The following is an 18,987-nucleotide window of genomic DNA, read 5'->3' on the forward strand; positions in this document are numbered from 1 at the left end:
GTTTTTCAAAGCACTTTCAAAAAAGTGCACAGTGTTATCTCACCACTCAGACAACAATCAGGTTGGGTTTTTTCAGTGAGAAGAGAGCTATATTCTAGGGGCTGGCTATTAACCAAACCTTACTTTTTAATTACGACTTTGGCTCCTAACAATTATGGAAACAAGACAATGGAGATAAAATGATTATTGTGGTGCATTCTGTTTTGTAATGATGGTCTTGTTTTGTCTTGTGTTATAAATCCAAGGCAACACTTTTCTTTACAACAGTGCGCTCAGTCCTGCCAACTTGTCAACTTACAGACAAGGTTGAGCTACTTTTAGACTCTCAGTGACTTTATTTCTAAAAAGAGACAAGCTACAAATTTAACAGCTTATTAGGCCATCAGGGAAAAAGCGAGAAAAATATTCACTTATTATATTGTATTTCATCCCAGTGCATACTGCTAAGAGTAGTTATAGTCCACGACTCCGGTCCACGGTCTCCCTCTCCCCACTCCTGCGGTGTTTATGTTTGCATATTTCTTTGCATGGTTTCTATATCTCATTTTTGTTTTCACTTGATTTGTATTTAAAGTTAAAAAAAATCCACTGTTAAAAAGATGTTGTTGTTTTTTTAAATTAAATTATTAGATGATTATTCCAAAGTCAATGAATAATCGTGTTAAATAATTGTGATCTAAATATTGACCAGAATAATCATTACTATGATTGACTTTGACTGAAGTTGGGGTTTCACATTTGCAGCAAACTCTTCAACAATACATTCACACAGCAAACATTTCAAGTCTGCCTAAATACTGTTAGAAGAATGAATCTGGTTATATTCTGTTTTCTACATATTGTCAACAAATCCCATGAAATAATAGACACCAACAACAAATTGACCCAACAAATACTGCGCCATAAATCTCCATTTTTGTCCAAAAGTGATTAAAAAAATCAATGAGCTACACTGTTGCAGTAGGTGACATATTCTGTCATTATCCTGAACATGGATATTGTAGTTTATTGTGAGTCTCCATCCTCACTGGCTCAACTGCAGTGAAACTAGTATCCAACAAATGCACCATTTACATTTGAATGAAATGATTTGTGACCAGTTCTAGAAGATTTAAATCTTTAGAAGAAACAAATGAGATGTGGGCTGAGTGCCACCAAACAAAAAATTGAGAGAGTAGAAAACTATTGGCTTTTCTCTTTTCATGGTTATTTAATATAGAATATCACCAGCCTTAGAGTACGGTCACCCATGAGCAAAATTAACACTGCTGAATATTTGCCTCCTGTTTACTTCCATTCAGTGCAGCCTCAACCATGAATAGCAAAGAAATATCAGTGGAGGAGACATTGACTGTTGCCGTTTTTTAACCAGCCAATATTGTGTGATATATGCCTTTAAAATACAAATTGCCCCACATGTGAGGTGCTGTCTGGCTGGCAGGAAGTTGCATCAGGCATGTAACATAAGGAAATGGAAAATGTACCAATAACATACATATTTCTTGGTATTTATAAGCAAGCTAGCTAATATTTGCTAGCAGCTAGCTCTCCATTTGTGTCACATAAGGTTTTGCTCACATTAAGCACAAATATCGCCTCAGGAAATGATAGTCACTCGCATGCATTCGCTGATGTGTGACTGTGGCCTTATCCTGTTTATTAGTTCACAATTCCATTCTATACTTATGCACGCAAATGCACACAATATCATACTGATACAATTTCAATCATACACATGTGAGCATAGTGACAAATCAAAGATGTCAAAGATGTGAAGGATTCATGCTACTTGATGGACAAGCAGAGAGTAAACTACAGAAATCAGGCGTGTACCGACAACCCATCAACAATGTTCTGTGTGAGCAGGTGTGGAGACGTCTCATTCTGTGGAGCCACACTGTGGAAATAGCGTGGCAGAAGGTTGGGGTAGATAGCAGATTCCTGAGGTGGGATCTGGTGCCACTTCAAGAGAACCAGGCAGGATTATTGATGGGCCAATTAGCAGCCAGTGTGTGTGTCATCCCCATCCACGGGGGACTCTCTGATAATTAATGAATAATTTAGCATGCCTTTATGTAAATGTTGATAGGGGGTAGAAGTCACTGGAATCCCACATTTCTATTGTTATGGATTTGACAAAGTACACCTTTAAAGCATAGGGGAGTCCCCTTTGTTGTGGGCTGTGACTTGTTTCCAGTGGCAACAACAATTTGGAATATTCTCCTATGTGTGTATTTTTTGTACGTCAAAGCATTCAAATGGATATCTCTAATTCTCCTCTTGAATTTAATGCTTACTTTGCCTGCCTGACAGTTCGCAGGGCTCTGATAATTAACATTTTCACTTCTCTGTGTGTAGGTCTCAGATTACTTTAATTCCTTCCTTTCTGAAACATCTGTAGCTGGAGTGTGAATTTAAAAGCTTAAAACCTCCCCACAAAAACAGTGAAAGAATGACAGTTTGACTATGTGTCTGTCAATGTGTTACTCTTTAGAGGGAGATAGACTCTCGACCGAGGACTTAAAGACATGCTATTCTTATTTGAGACATCAGACCTGGAGACACCAAGTGATTGCAATTAACCAGCTGGTGGACATTAAACCAGGATTACTGAGGAGTCCTGAGGAAAAAAACTGAGAACGTCTGATCTCGAGTCAGCAGCTACTTTACACAAGCCTCACCTTGAAATGTTTTTTATGCCTGCAAGTGGCTGCGATTTATTTTTTATATCTTTTCCTTTGTACCTCACTTTGGACGTCTTTTAGTGAGTTCTTTGCTTGAAAGTAAAAGTGTCTGTCCATGCCGCAGGTCTGCAGGACTTGCAACGGGCCCATCAGTGAAGTTTCTGTGCCTCGCTGTGGTTTGTGGTTAGCTTTATGGTCTGGATTGAGCTGGATTTCACTTCAGCTTTAACGAGGTGACACTGAATGCTCTCCTCCTTCCCTCATTGGCCCTAAAAAACCCTTTTAAGGACTTATGGAGAGCTGTCTGTAAGGATGTTAAAATGTCACTTAACAAATCAATCCGCTCATTTGCATGCCAACGGTGATGCGAGTGTACGCGTAAGAGCGCGTGCGCATGGTGGTGCGTGGTGTGGGCGCGTAATTGAATGCACATGTTGCATGCAGAGTGTTGTCAGCGGCAGACTGTTTTCTTTTGTATCGATTACGGATGAATAAAGCAAACACTTGTCAGGTCTGTATATACTAAAACGACTGTTTAAGAACGAGCTGATCAAAACATCCGGAAAACCACATTCAGTGTGTGTGACGAAATATCACGCTTTTTCACATGAAAAAAATGGCGCTGTCTTGAGTCATATTGTATTCTCATTGTGTGTTTTATCAAATCAGCACCAAACATCATCGTCATCCTCAGTGGAAGCCAGTCTATTCTTTTTTTTTTTTTTTTTTTTACCTCAATACAAGTTTATTATCTCTTGTTTCAGTTCTCTTTTCTTCCTCCAAGTTCAACAGCCCCCTTTCATTTTCCCTTCTACTTATTCTCTCACTCGGAGCACTACTCCCTTTTTTTCCCTCCTGCTCTTTCTTCCAGTCATCTGATCCTTTGGATCAACTCCTCTGGAGTTGCTTTGCCCTGAGGTTGACAAGCACTCTGATTAAAGGGCTTATTAGCTCGCTGTAAATGAGAAGCCGATTGTCATTTTGAAGCAGGCAGAGGAAGCCTGTTGCCAGCCAGGGGAGAGGGGGCCCCCCAACATGGAAGAGGAAAGAAGAGAAAAAAAGCAACGGGTGACGTAAGGAATGAGAGCCTTGGAGCAGCCGCACAGCTAACAAACCATTTCCTTTATTCCCATATTCACACACACCAAGAAAACCCCAGATGGGCTGTGTGTGTTACTTCAGTTCCCCCCTCCTTCCTGCTCTACTAATTAGATAGGTCACAACTGTGAGAGTTCTGGCTATGGGTCAACGGAGGCACTCGCTGGCAAGTGGAACCTGAAACTCTAACCCCAATGCTCTCTCCCACTCACTCCTCCCGTCCCTCTTATTATCCCTCACCCACTTGAAAAGCAAGAATATCATGTTATGGGGTGAAAAGAAGCAGAATGAGCAGTGATTGCGAAAGTATCTCCCCAAAACAAACATGTCATGGTGGATTTGGTCTTAGTCAGACAAATGGCGTAGTGTAGACTGCGAAAGTGGTCCAATTTACAGCACAGACAATAGAGTAAACAATACTGATTGAGAAGTAAATGGATGAAGCATATGGTGCTGACTCAAACTCAGAAGGCAGTAATGCTGTGGTTGTTGTCTTCTCTTTAAAGTTTTTGGTTAAAGCTTAACAATGACAATAATGACAAACAATATGATACAGCATAATGATAATTTATAAAAGCGGTTACAGAGAGTTAAAACAATTTCTGTCTTAAAGTATATTTTTATTTTTCTTTCCAAAAAAATATTTCAACTACCAAAATTCAAGAGGAAACAACTACAAGGAGTACAGTGCTATTTCACAACCGTCTACTATCACCTCAGCAACAGCTAACAAGCACCTGCAGAGAATCTAACCATCTGTCCGCCTCCATACAGGGAGGCTAACAAGCTAGCAAATACATCACCGGTGCCATAAGACACATCCACAATAGGATGAAGTGAGCAAAAGCTGAGTCAACAGTCAGTGCTGATTAAACACAGGGCCACTGAGGAAGGCTGCGGAGCGTTGCTGAAGGAGGGGATATTTGGATAGCTGTTGAGAGGAGCATTGTTGTCTCACATGATTATAAAGTCTGCTCCAGGAGTGGACAGACTCTCCGCCTGTCTTAAGGTGTAGAGGCCTCTCAGCACAGAGTGGAGATGATTAGGATGAATGACTTAACTGATCAGCTTGAGTGTAGTTACCCTTCAAGGAGAGGTTTTAGGGTTGTTGTGGAGCTGCAGCTTGTTAGTGTGTGTTTCTCAGTGTGTGTGTGTGTGTGTGAGTGTGCATGTATGGGAGAAAAGGAAAAGTAGATCTGACTTTTAAAGGGCAACAAGAAGCAACAAGCACCAAAGATTTGATGGTTGCAGTTTGCTGCTTTTCTCGATCTTACATTACAGTGAATTAACTTTTTTCGGCTCTTGGATACTATGATGTTTTATATACAACGATCAATTAAGACATTTATTAAATGTATCAGTGATGTAAATAATCCTCAGTTGAAGCCATAGAATTGAATACAAATACAGGGTTACTAGTACACAGAATACTGCTCTTATTAGTATGATGTCTTGTATGGCTGGCGATAACTTAGTATCATTATTTATCAACTTTCTGAATCATATTGTGATCTCATCATCTTATTGTACAAATATACATTGTCCAAATTAATATTCTAAACAAGCTTTAACTAAAAGCTGATAAAATTAGTTTAGAAATTTCTTGTTTTAAGCATTTTAAGCAATTGATGCTCAGTGAAAGTGGCAACCTCCAGGGCTGAAAAATGAAGCCAACGCAAAGTGCCAAAAACTCAAATGACCAATTGAGGCTGGCTCCACATGCGAGTCAATCCCTACAGACCCCAAAGTTGAAATGGCCAACTTTACAGCACAAATAAACATGTTTACAGCCTGGTACAAAAAATGATTTTAGTCTCTGCAGCTAATTTCCTCATTCATGCCAGCTGTGTGAGGGTGGATTTTTATATATAAAGTTATGCATAATTAAGGGCAGGGCCGCTTTGAGTGACAGGTTGTCTGTGAGGCATTACCACAGTCTATGGGTCATCACTTGCTTGCTATCCCTTGCTCCTCCACAGCTCCACCCTCTCGTCAAAATATAGTCACCCCTGGCTCCAAAAAAATCAAACACAGCAACTGCCAAAATGACAAACTCGAGGCTTCAAAACGGGAGCCCACAAACCACTACATCCATTACTTTTATACAATCTATGAGTGGAAGCTGTTTTATTGCTTTCCCATTAGATTATTTTTTAGGTTTTGCATACATATGTAATATTCTGACATACATTAATGTCATATAAAATCCTAGCAAATACTGTGATAATGATTTCTACCATGGTGCTAAGCTCTTATCATCTTGACAAAAGGTTATATATACATTGTGTGTTTACGTGCTTGCTTGCAAAAAACATATACAAAATAACCGCTGCTCTTAAATCTTGACTAAACACATTAGCTTGGGACGGGGCAGAGGGCAGACAATTTAAACAACTGTTTAAATATAGCAAAGATGATGACACAGAGATTTCCAGGGATTTGAGAGGCAGAGAGAGATAAAGTGCTGGAGTGTGAAAACAGAGTAATACAGCAAAAAAAGAGCACCTCAGTAGACTTTGGCAGGAGTGAAATGAGAGCGTGGAGGAGTGCAGGAAAAGGGAGAAGGACAACATTAGTGAGTGAGTATGTCAGCAGCAGTAGATCATCCCATTTCTCAGGCTCTCATCGGCCTCCTCCATTACGTCATTGAAGAGGAGGATGAAGGAGAGGAGGGGGAGAGGGATGGGGTAGGAGGGGAGGCAGAGAAGACGAGGGGGGACAGCTCGTAAAACACTGAGCACACAGTAAACATGTCTGCCCTTATGCATGACAATACCCCTACAGTGAGCGCTGCCTGACATTAGCCAGATAACCCCCGTCTACCCCACGTGGTCATTCCCATCCAAAAACAAGGCTTTCAGAGGAGACACCAGGGGAATAGATTAGCGCTAGGCTAACATGGTAAACTGTGTTCTATTACACCAGGCCGTACTGGGCTAGACGACGGTAAGATTTTCACTCACTCAGTCATTCACAAGTGCGTAAGTATATCTTAGTGGTTAGTGACTGGCCCCTGCAGTGGTTTACCTCAGCTCACACATGAATTCCCGTGGGGTTCCTGTGAGGATAAGATGAGGAGGCTGGTGGGAACGGCATTATGTGCGTCCCAGCGGCTGTCTGATCAGAGAGTGCGGTGCGGATGAGAGGTGAATGTAAACAACCATGATCTTTGACTTTATGTAGCTGGTGGTCTAAGCTGGGGAGCTATCATGTCTGGCTATGTGTCTTGTGGGGAAAAAAAGTGGGACACGCTTTTGTTTTCTGTGCTCCATCAAATTTTGTACACTGGACAATTCTTCATGACACTATTCTGCACACAATATTTGTCACAATAATCACTTTTATAAAGTATCTTATCGGAAAGCAAATAGCACCCAAAACACCTCCTTTCCCCTTGCTTGATCACAAACTGGTCGGATAATGGACTTGTCTGCCATGATGACATAGCTTCTGTAAGTGTGAACGGCTGTCAGCATATAAAAGTGACAAACTTCAGAAAGTGGCCTTCAAAGACGCTGATAGTGTGAGTGCATGGAGTTTGGGGGGGTAAAGGTGATTTGGCTCATATTAATATGACACTCGTCTGTTGGCGCTGAGCAGTCATGTAGATGTTTACCCTTGCAGGCAAGATGACTGTGGGGTGACCACATTAACAGCTGTAAGATCAAGTGTGAGGCTCGCCATCATAGTTCAAAGTGAAGATTAGCAGAGTGAATTCAGAGAGAACTTCTGTTTTAAGTTTGAAGCTGTAGCTACATCACAAACACAACGCACAGTCCATATATACTACAGGCAGCATGGATCTCACGATGTTTTTTTTTTTTTTGCTTCCTGTCAAATGTAAGTCCAGTATTCACTTGCTATTTATACCAATTTGATCTGCAAAGTCCTGAGAAACTTTTTAAATATCTAACATCCATAGGGGTTTTGAATAGCAGCTTGTGTTACTGTGACTACTAGAAATGGCTGCCCACAATTTTACAATTTAAGGATGGGGGTGTCTGACATTGCCTGGGTCCAGATCTGTGAATCCGTCCACCCTACTGAGTTGACCGATTCGTCTGGCATCATAACATGAGACAGCAAGTTTCTCGATTGAAATAAAAAACGTTCCAATGCGCTCAGCAGGGGGACGAGCCGATCAGCCTCATGAGCGGGGCTGATGCCATTGTCAAGATGTTGTCAAGTGTTGTCAAGCACTGCGCTGGAGCCAATGAGTAGTAATAATAAGTAGTAATAATACACACTGCTATTGAGGAGGCACGGTGGTTCAGAGGGTTCCTGGTTCAGCGGGTGCTCCGGCTTCCTCCCACAGTCCAAAGACATGCAGGGTAGTTGGTGACTCTAAGCTGTCCATAGGTGTGAATGTGAGAGTGAATGGTTGTCTGTCTCTATGTGCCAGCCCTGCGATAGTCTGGTGACCTGTCCAGGGTGTACCCTGCCTCTTGCCCAGTGTCAGCTGGTATAGGCTCCAGCACCCTCGCAAACCCTAACAGGATAAGTGGTTACGGAAAAAAATGAATGAATGCTATTGAGGAATGTAGTTTGTTTCTAATTTGCTCCCCTCCACTCTTAAAGCCTTAGCAATACCAGTATGTTGGCAAGACTACTCATCAGTGTAGACTTAATTGATGTAAGATTAAGGCGGGCGCACTGGTCTCTAGTGACTGGTTTGGGAAAACAGAATGCCCTTCCCCAGTGGAAATCGGTAAGAGTGGCTGTAATTTAAGACTGAAGATGTAAACCAAGTGTAACAAGTTGACAGTTCTGTCCGATTTCAGGCAATGTCTGATCACTACTGGGATTTAAAAATGCAATCATTAAGCAAAAACATTGTGCAGAAAGTCACTGAGAGCTGCTTAGAATGATAAAGCTGGGATTTTTTTCTTACCAGGATCACTAGGGATAAGCGTTTCACATTACAGGGACTGCTTGAGTCATTGTTTATTCAATGAGTCATTTGTTTCAATACTGATTGAATGTCAACATCAAAAATTTGATTTAATAGAGTTATTACTTGAAATCAGGGCATGAGACGCAAGAGTAAGAAACTATGCATGTGCATTATAAAATGCACAGTATGTTTAGCTGAAATGGTTTTGTAGCTCCATAATGAAGTTCTTAATCAGTCACCAAAGTTACGGACTGATTGCCAAATCATTGTTTTGTGGAATGGGCTCACATTTGTACATAATGTCATAGGGGTCCTAAGATTTTTACAATGGAAAAATAGTAAAGATGCAGCCACAGTTAAAATGATAGATAAAGACTGGATTTGGGCAAATCTCAAACTCCAATATGTCATCAAGGTAAGATAAAACACTTTAAGCATAATGATAACATTATTTACTTTTAAAGAATCACACAACTTTGGTGTCTAACATCCACAGAGCAGAGACATGTTGGGTACTTACAGTGAGGGTTTACCACATGTAGTGGTGACCTGTGGTCAAGCCCCTCAGTATCAACTTCTGACCCATCACTCAATCGGCTTTGCCCATTCAACAAGAGCAAAGTCTCTCACTCGTTCTGTGAGGGCAGTTTAAGTGATGTCTCTGTCACTGCTTTGAGTGAGCCGATGCTTTATAAAGGGGAAAAAGGCTGAAAGTAATGCGCTGCCTGTCTCTCCCCTGTGTGTGGTTTCCAGGTCTGTCAGCAGCACTACAAGAGCGCAGATGACTGAAGGGAACCAAACATGTGAACTATAGAGTAGCAAATGGGCCCCGTAGAGTTCAGATGGGTTGGATGGTGATTGCACTCTCAACTTTCACAGAAAAGAAAAATGGGCAGTCTTCGTTGGCACTTATTAACGGACAAATCAGTGTCTTGGATAAAGATGCATAAAATCTGGAGAACCATCATGACTATTAGCTACCATACTGGTCACACAATGATCCAGAACCATAACTACATCTAAAAATCCTCTACATACCTTCTATATGTACCATCATTCAGCACTTTTGTGTGAATAAACAGTAGCACGTAACTTTTTGGATGCACTGCGCTGTAATTAATAGGGCTGACCCGATTGCTTCAAACCTTCAATCATTGCCATGGTATTCAACGTCCAACTCAGTTTTTGAGTGTTTCTTGGTGGTGGAAATTGAAAGGAGGTGGCAAGCGTCAGACATGAATGAGGCCAGTGTCCTTAGTGCAGTCATTGACCCCCCGTTTCAAGCAATTAATTTGGCTTTCCAACGTGGCAAAGGAAAAGGTGAGACAAAACGTGGACTGCTATCCGCGGCTGAAAAGTGTCATAAAGTGCTTGCTTTGCATCTGGTGATGTGGTCAAACCGGCAACACGAGTAATTAATAACAAATATTGCATGCTACAGTCTTCCTTCTGCCCTACTACAGTTGGGTTGGGTTCGGGTGGTCGATTAGCTTATATGAACAGGAGTGATTACTGTTGACGCTTCAAATATTTGCAGGTAATTTATTACTAAAGATTCAAAGCCCAAAAGAGACAGCCTTAGTAATAATCACATCACTTCCTGAGAGCTTCCTTGCCATTTGGAGATGCGAAACCATGGCAAACCATGCCAATCTTAGTTGTCCTGCCAATACCTGCAAAACCTGACAGCATGCATGATGATTCAAAACTTGAAAAATATATGACGCCTGGCAAAATGAAATGTTCTGCTTACACATTAATTGAATCCTTGCCGACATTACAGAGCTACTATGTTGCTGTCCGTCATGGTCTGTTATGAATGTTGTCGTCATTTCTGCACTGCATTGTGGGATATTTATGCTGGTGTGTGATAATTCACTGTTAACAGTATGATCAGGTTCTACTGGTTTCATATTAGCATTTCGGACATACTAAAAAATCTCACATACTGTTTAAGCCTACAAAATAACAGATTAGTATGCATTTCGTCTCCAACTCGGGTTTCTGCACACAGCAGTGCAGTCTGTATGAAAAAGATGTCTTCTTATACAACTGTAGAATGAAACACTAGTAAATTTTCTTTATAAGGTCATATTACATAAACTGCCTTCTCATTTATATTCTCTACTGACTCTTAAAACTATTAGTAGCTGCAACCTTTGGTCAAGCATCAACTTATGTACGTCATTTCTCAAACCCACACTGCCTTGGTGAAAGTAGTTTTAAAGTTTTTGCTCCCTCATCTTGGTGTGAGTGACAGAGTAGCCTTAAAGTAGATTATATTATTAGCATGGGAGATTTAAAAACAGGATTAAGGAATATTTGACCGCTTTTTCTTATATGTGAAACTCTTTATGCTGCTGTCTTGGCCAGGACCTCCTTGCCAGGACTTCTTGCTGCTTTAATGTGTAAATCACAGCCCCGAAAATCCTCACTTAGACTTCTTTCAGACTATTCACAGTAGAAGATGGCTACTATAACAGCCTGTGGTCTGGGCTGCTCCATATCTGTAGCTCCAGTGAAGCCTGGACACATGACAGCACAGGTAAACATTGATGTGCGCCCACAAACTTGCACAAGCATATACACACGATCACCTGCTATCGCACTAATGGTTAGCAGACCTGAGACATGAGATGTGGTCATATATAGTGGAATGTCAGAGAGGCTGACAGTGCCCAGAGACATGTAGTTATCTGGTGGAGGAGGGATCAAGTTCTTAACCTCTTCTTCGACCTCCTGGTAAAAACAACAAGCAGCCCCTGATCTCTGTGGCATGCCGCTTTAAGACCCGCTGTCTCTGCATGCGTGCGTGTGTGTGGGTTTGTGATGGGTCAAGAAAAAGGGAGTGTGCCTTTACAAGCAAGCGTTTGAGTACACTGTAGGCACTTCAGTGTAGCGAAGGTGCTTTGTCTCCAGTAAGTCTGTCTAAAATCCAACCAGTCGAAAACACATCAAAGCTATGGTTTTCAACTGAGCTGGAGCCTTCAGTGTTGTGTAAGCCAGAGGTTAAACAACAATTTGCGTAGGCACACACTCACAGTTAATCTGTTGCCATGCAACACACTTTTTACTAAACATTAGTGATGGACTATGACACTTCCAACACCAGAGCAATATAAACCAGGCTGCAGTTTGATGTAATGTTTATATCTATCTTCTGCTGGATGTTTCTTTTTTTTTTTTCATTACCAACCATGCAACTCTCACTCACAACAACAAAAACAAGCTGCCGTTTTGCACAGCAGCACAATCCTTTACTGTGAGAGGCTTTTAATGGCCTTTCCAGATTGGGCCCTAATTAGCTGTTAATCATCTAGGGCTCATAACCAGAGTGGAGACAGCAGGCATGTGTGTGTTTGCACGCGTGTGTGCATTTGCGTGTGTTTGCGTGTTCTCTCCTGCTGTCTATCCTTGTGTTGCGAGGCCATTAGCAGCAGACAAGCTAAAGAGAGCCAAACAGCCCATTAACTCCTTCAGTCTTCCTCTCTTTTCTCCACCATGCTCATCTCTCTCCCAACAGTACCACAGTTGCCAGCTGACACCCTCTAATGCCAGCTATCTGTCATGACCAGAGACCTGTCCACCCACACATCCCTCCCTTTGCCTCGTCCACGGCCCAATTTTTCCTTTATTCTTCCTGTCCAACCTCTTGCACTCTGCCTCTCTGATTCTGTGTGTATATGTTTTGTAGTACTGTACGACTGGTTCCCTTAAAGATCCAATACACCCAGTGCTGACACTGTAATGTTAACTGATCAGAGTCTCTATAAGACATAATCTAAATGCTGTTTTTTGTATGAAAAAAAAATTAACACAACATGAAAAATATATTAACGTGTGAAGCCAACATCTTGCAGCAATGGATCAATCTGAGAATAACTTTACTACCCATATATGAGGTTTATTGATCAGCAGTGTTACATACTCACTGTGTCTATGTGGTTAGAAAGCAGATTTTTACAGTCCCCTTATGAGACCTCAGAAAGCTCCTTTTTTTTTTTTTTTTTTTTTACTGAGCTTGTTATGTTTCTGTGCACCTACACCTGCCTGCTCGGCTCAACTGCACACTGGATCAATATCTCAATTTGCACACAGTAGAAAAAGAAACCACAGACGGAAATTTTATCAGCCTGGAAGCAGTAACTAGCAGGTAGCTGTGCATGAATGTGGACCATTTGGATAAGCCTAAATTGCCTCTGCAGTACTAAATTGGGCACAAAGGAAAGGAGCAGAGGAAATCAAGGGAGCAGAGGTAGATGAGGCTGCCGCACTTAAACTGGCGGTGAAAAGCCGCTTTGTGCTTGCAGGAGCACGAGGCAAATTAACACACAGATGCTAACAAGTTGGTTTCCTCGGTGTTACTGTTTTGACTGATTTTTAGTGTATATAATAATATTAGCCAAATTGTGAATATTCTAAAGGTGAGTATGTTCTGCTTGTATATATATTAAACACAATTTACTCAGGAGAGCAGTGAAGATGGAATATTACAGCTACAGTACTGCAAAGTAAGATGGTAATAAATGGTGAAACCATTTGTGCTACAATAGAAAAATGACAAATTATGACATTATCAATTAATCTGTTAATAATTTTACTGATTAATTGATTAACTTGGTCTATAAACTATCTTAAAAATGTGAAAAAATGCACATTATAGGCCAATATTTTCAGATTACTTATTAGGTCTGAGCAATAGTCCAAAACACACAGGTATTTAAACTAGAAGGGCACTTGGAGAGCGCAGACCTCCGCTAAGGCCAATAGTCTTCTATGATATGCAAATCTGCAAGTGCAACCACTATATATCACGGTATCTACAGGTATCAGACAGTTAAATTTAATGATATTTAAGACCCTTTCAAGACACCTTTTGACCAAATTTAGGACCCATTTTTGGACAAATCATTTTGTTTTACCTATTTAAGCATCACAGGTAAGCATTGCAGACACGTAGTTTATATGTGGTCATGTGCACAGGTAAGTGTTATGTAGGAATATGGTTATTAGAGTGAGTTAAGTTGATCTACATTTGCCAACTCGAAGTTCAAGTACAAAGTAAAATGCCAGTATTATAGTTTTTTAAAGACTTTTACATAGAAAAACTTCACTCATCTTAACAAAAAGAAATTAAAAGATGTAAAATTAAATTAAATAAAATGTTTGTAGCAGTTAAGACCTCACAAATTCAAGTTTGAGACTATTTAATGACATATAAAACTGAATTTAAGACATTTTAAGACTTTTTAAGGATCTGCAGACACCCTGCATATGTCTGGATTTATTTCCAAAACTATTAGAACTATGCAAAATATGTTTTGCCCAGTTAAATCTCAGCTGTGCATTCATTATGTGTTTCATAACAGGAAATATTCCATATACTTATGCATTTGTTAAAGCCAGAGAACACTTAATCGTGTACATATGAAGACACATAAAATGAAATGGCTTCATGAACGTGGCAGTTGTTGAAAAACTGTATGTGAACAATGATTCTTTTTGAGTCAAATTTAAATGAATATCTCTGGTGGAATTCTTTGCAGACAGTTCACATCTGAATGTCAGTAAGAGTATAATCAGTTCCATGATGTGTGTGCATTTAGTTTGCGGGGGAAAAAAAAGCGTTGAAACACTTGAAGTGGTGTTGTACCAGTTCTCCCATGAAGCCACTGTCTCTGAGTGCTCCATAACGACTGCATGAAGTCTGAGCAGCTACCTGTGTAGGCTACCCCAGAGGATTACTGGTACCCGTGAATGTGGACTGTGACATGGAGTCATTGTATTTTTACAATTGGCCATGTTTTGTCACTACTGAACTTCACTATCATTTACTGGGTTTTAAGATGAACTGCTTTTATTCCACCACGGTCAAATTACCTATCTTGCAATGTCAGCTAAAATGAAAAATAACTTGTGGATCCACCCCAGAATTTACTGGGTTTTTTTTAAAACTGGGCCAGTAGTTTTTCTGCAACCCTGCTGATGAGCAAACAAACAAACCAAATCCAAAACATTATCTTCCTGGCAGAGATAATGACAAAACATAGACAAATACAGTAAATCCTCGTATTTTAGAGGCTGTATACATTTTTTTCTTTGCTATTTAAAAAAAGAAATTGCTTAAAACAAAAGACAAACTAATGTTTTCAACACTACATGACAACAGTCTTATCTCAAAGCTTCTTTGCTGGATGATTATCAAAAATACAAGTATAGTCCTTCTGTGGCAGCCGAAATTAACACAATTCCCCGACTGGGTACAAAACTGCCAAACTGCAAACCGCCTCCAGAACAAGCTTCCCCCGATACATCCACCTTGGCTTGGACCATGGTGACAGCCGAAGAGGGAGAAGTGTGTGATTAATGATAGGGGCCTGGTCATATCAGCAGGCTGGTTAACAGAGCCCACCACAAGACTACACAGGTCACAGAGCACACCCAGCCTCATCAGCACCCATTACTACTGTGGGCACACATCGCACATGAATCTACATCTGTTTCTACCCCAAACAAATATTTTACTGAGAGGGATTGTGGCCTGTGAAAGAAGTCAAAAACAATTTTTAAAGCAACAAAAATACAGCCATAATTATTTGCATTATAACCTACGTATGCAATATATCTTCTTTATATTTTCCTCTTTAATTTTACCCTATTTATCCTAACAACACATCTTCATTTACAAGGACAGCGTGGCCTTTGAGTATCAGTAAAACTCTGTAATAAGTCAACAAGTTTTTGAAGTTAAAGGACTAAAGTACGAATGATAAAGAGCTCCAGCAAAACACACAACAGATATAATAAATCTATCTGGTGCTTTTTGACCTTCTACAGCAAAGCAAGGTAATCTGATCTAAAGAGTTGCCTTAGTTTCACGATCTAGTGTGTGTGTGTGTGTGTGTGTGTGTGTGTGTGTGTGTGTGTGCGTGCGTATGAAAAGAGAGACCATCTACAATGAAAATATGACAGCAAGTCTGACAACATCCGACATGCATATACACTGAATATTTCTGCTTTGGGCTGAGCGGGCGGGAAGGGGAGATCAGAAACAGGATACTGTATCATTCCTCTACACAAAAACACAGTCCCAATAACACACACACACACACACACACACACACACACACACACACACACACACACACACACACACACACACACCCGCGCGTGAGAGTGGACGGAGCAGGAGCAGAGAGAGAGATGGTGAGGTGGATAGGGGATCGGAGGGTGAGGTGATGTTAGATCACTTTGCCAACACAGCAATCTGAGAGCTGGGGCATGTCGGAGGAGCGGGAGGCTCAGGTAACAGGAAGAACTGTGAGACGATCAGGAAATAACACTGTCTCTTTGAATTAGCATTTCCAGCTAAAATAGGAGGGGCGGAAACCTCGGGCGAGACCTCAGTGGGTCTGGTTTATGTGACATGAGACAGAGGTAGAAATACGCATGTGTGTTTACAATGTGTATCAGCAAATGTAGATATTGCAAATTAAACATAATCTTGACTATAACAATAATTTAAAGTTCTTATGCAAAGGATTTAGTGGCATGTAGTGGTAAGGATTGCAGATTGCAACCATCTGAAACTTCTCTCGTGTGCCAAGTGTGAACTCCCAGTTAGGAATCCTTCAGTGTTCATTTGTCAGGAGGTTTTTATTGTAAGCTGAATTATCTGCAGAGCTCTCTTCCTCTCCAAAAATAGTGTTTCTTAGACGCTGTTCAGCTACTCATGGAGTGGCTGGTAACTACAGAGGCCCATGTGGAAACATGGCCCTATCTAAAGCCAGTGTTTGGTTTATCTGTTCTGGGATACTATAAAAACATGACGGTGCAATGTGGCGGACTCCATGAACCTGCTCCCACTGTTGATATAAACGGCTCATTCTAAGGTAACAAGAACCCAACCATTCTTATTTCCGGGTGATGATACACCAAAGAAAACACAGCTATCATAATATATTCCATTTCTGCCAATATATCCCCTTGAATCCTACACACTGGACCTTTAACTCTTTATACTGATGCCTATATATTGTGCTTGATATGCCTTTGTCTGTCCAAGTTTCTTACCAGGCGATTGATGCGCACAAACTCCTCTGGACTCTTGGCCCAAGGCGGCAGCTCCACATTAGAGACCACAGTGCCGTCCTCCATCACTCCCAGGGTGTAATCGTTGGCGTTGACAAACATCTCGGGGAGGTAGTAGAACTCTGGGATCAGCTCCTGCATGGATACAGACATGGAGACACATTTTCACTGGTTAATTACAACACTACAGGCAAATTTCTGAAATTTCTCCTCAAGGGGATTAATAAAGTACCTACCTACCTACCCACCTACCTAAAAAGTGATGACATCAACAATGATACCATTTACGATTATACCCAAATAGCTGACATAAGCTTAGTTATGGGTAAACTGATAGTTCTAAATGAGGGATTTTTCGAAAACTACAGAAGGCTAACAGAAACCACCAACCAGCCCAAGTAAAGAGATTGGATTAGGAAAGGTGTGATCTGAGTATGTCCAAGAGTATTAAGCTGAAGAAGAACAAGACAAAAAAGTGCAAGAAAAACAGAAATGCAATCCCTGTATAAATCCAGTTTAGAAATGATTTAGAGATTGCTCTCTGTGTGTCTGTTACAACAGTTACACAGTGGAGTTTTCCAAATTGTACAATTATTCATGGTAATTACATTTCTGACTGCCTGTCTGCTGCCCACATTTGTGCTTTGGCCACTATAGAAGATGTCAAAAACCCCGAGCGTGCACTGGATTGTGGTTTTTCCCTTTTCAGTACTTGTTTGTCTGTATCTAAGCAGCAGAGAAACTTTTTTCCCTGCTCCCCCCCTCTTCCACAACAACAGAAAAAGTCACAGTCAGCCAAATTCTTTCCTAACTATGATGATTTTATTTGGCTGTCCCAAACAACACAAAGTATTTTCTAACTGGCAGGTAGTGAAGAGAAACACAGTTATGACATGAGATGTAACCTGATACATTTAGCCATTCGTCATTTTTAACAAAGCAGAACTGGCTGCAATGAGAATAAACATTTAAGATTGAGTTTGAGCTTAAAAACATGTAGATGAATCCAAACTGCATTCCAGGCCTCAACTGTAATGTTCAAATTGTAGGTGCCTCTCACTGATTGTGAAACACAAGGATGGACCAGAGTGTCTCAGTTGTTGGCTGTTTTATGTAAATAGTAACTACTGATGTTAATATACTGTATGAAAGGTATACTATCCAGGAATTGTTGGCTACTGTTTGTAAGAGTATCGCCGGAGAAAGTGAAAGCCAACCCCATGAGTTGTCTGCTCGCTATTAGGGCTGCAACTAACAACTGTTTTCCTTATAGACAAATCTGCTGATGATTTTCATAATAAACTGATTAATTGCTCAGACTGTAAAAAGTCAAAAACTTGTGAAAAATGCTCACCACCACTCCAAAACCCAAAGACTCTTCAGTTACTATCATAAATGATGAAGAAAAGCAGAATATTCTCATATTTAAGAACCTGGAACCAGCACGTTTGACGTTTTTGCTTTAAAAATGAGTTGGGGATTTTCGATCTTTTGACTGACTAACTGATAAAACGACTAAACCTTGGAGCTCTACTCGCTATATTTGCATTTTTGTCAGCCCTGTGTCTGCAATTTTCATAGCTCCCTTCTGGATGTCTGCTGCTGATGGTCTGGCACATAGCTGCTACATTATTACAGTTTATTTTGGACGAGTCTATCCATTGTTTTCTCAGAAAACCCTGCATAGCACAGCCTACCTTTAATATATCTTACTGTATAACACAGAGCATTTTGGATAGTAAAAAGTACAATAGTGGTAATATTCAGTCTAATAAACCTCTTAAATCTTGTCGTATGTCATGGTATGACTCGTCAAACTCTATGGTTTCAAAATATAGACGCGTTCATTTTGGGGATTTGACGGTAGCCCTGCTGTCTGTGAATAAAGCCTTTGTGACCACAAGTGCTGACTTGTGCTCTGGAGAAGGAGAGAAAGATACAAACATGTTGACAATCTGACATCAGAGATGAACAAACCACCGCCAACACCAAGCTGACATGCTTTAGTCTGTAAGGCAAAGAGCAACAAAGACATCATACAACTATTACATGCTAAAACTTGAGCCTGAGCGGCAAGGTTTGAAAATATACTATGCAGGGTTTTCCTAAAAAAAAAAACCCAATGTGTGGTGGTGTATTTTCCTTCAGAGACTGCCCTCTGCCTGTATTTTCTTATATTTGTCTTATTCTCTGTGCCAGGGATGTTTATGGCCGTTTACC

General features: G+C 40.6%; 1 protein-coding gene across 4 annotated transcripts in view; it reads right to left on the reverse strand.

Annotated features, from left to right (window-relative positions):
- The window catches only part of lrba (LPS responsive beige-like anchor protein), a 238,092-nt gene that overhangs the window by 33,044 nt on the left and 186,061 nt on the right, over positions 1-18,987 (reverse strand). For all 4 annotated transcript variants that reach the window (XM_049572340.1, XM_049572341.1, XM_049572339.1 and 1 more), the window contains exon 46: positions 16,750-16,902. In XM_049572340.1, the coding sequence (XP_049428297.1) occupies positions 16,750-16,902 (153 nt within the window). The remainder of the gene's footprint in view (positions 1-16,749; positions 16,903-18,987) is intronic.

This window comes from Epinephelus fuscoguttatus, linkage group LG3, assembly GCF_011397635.1.
Source record: "Epinephelus fuscoguttatus linkage group LG3, E.fuscoguttatus.final_Chr_v1".
Taxonomy (NCBI): domain Eukaryota; kingdom Metazoa; phylum Chordata; class Actinopteri; order Perciformes; family Serranidae; genus Epinephelus; species Epinephelus fuscoguttatus.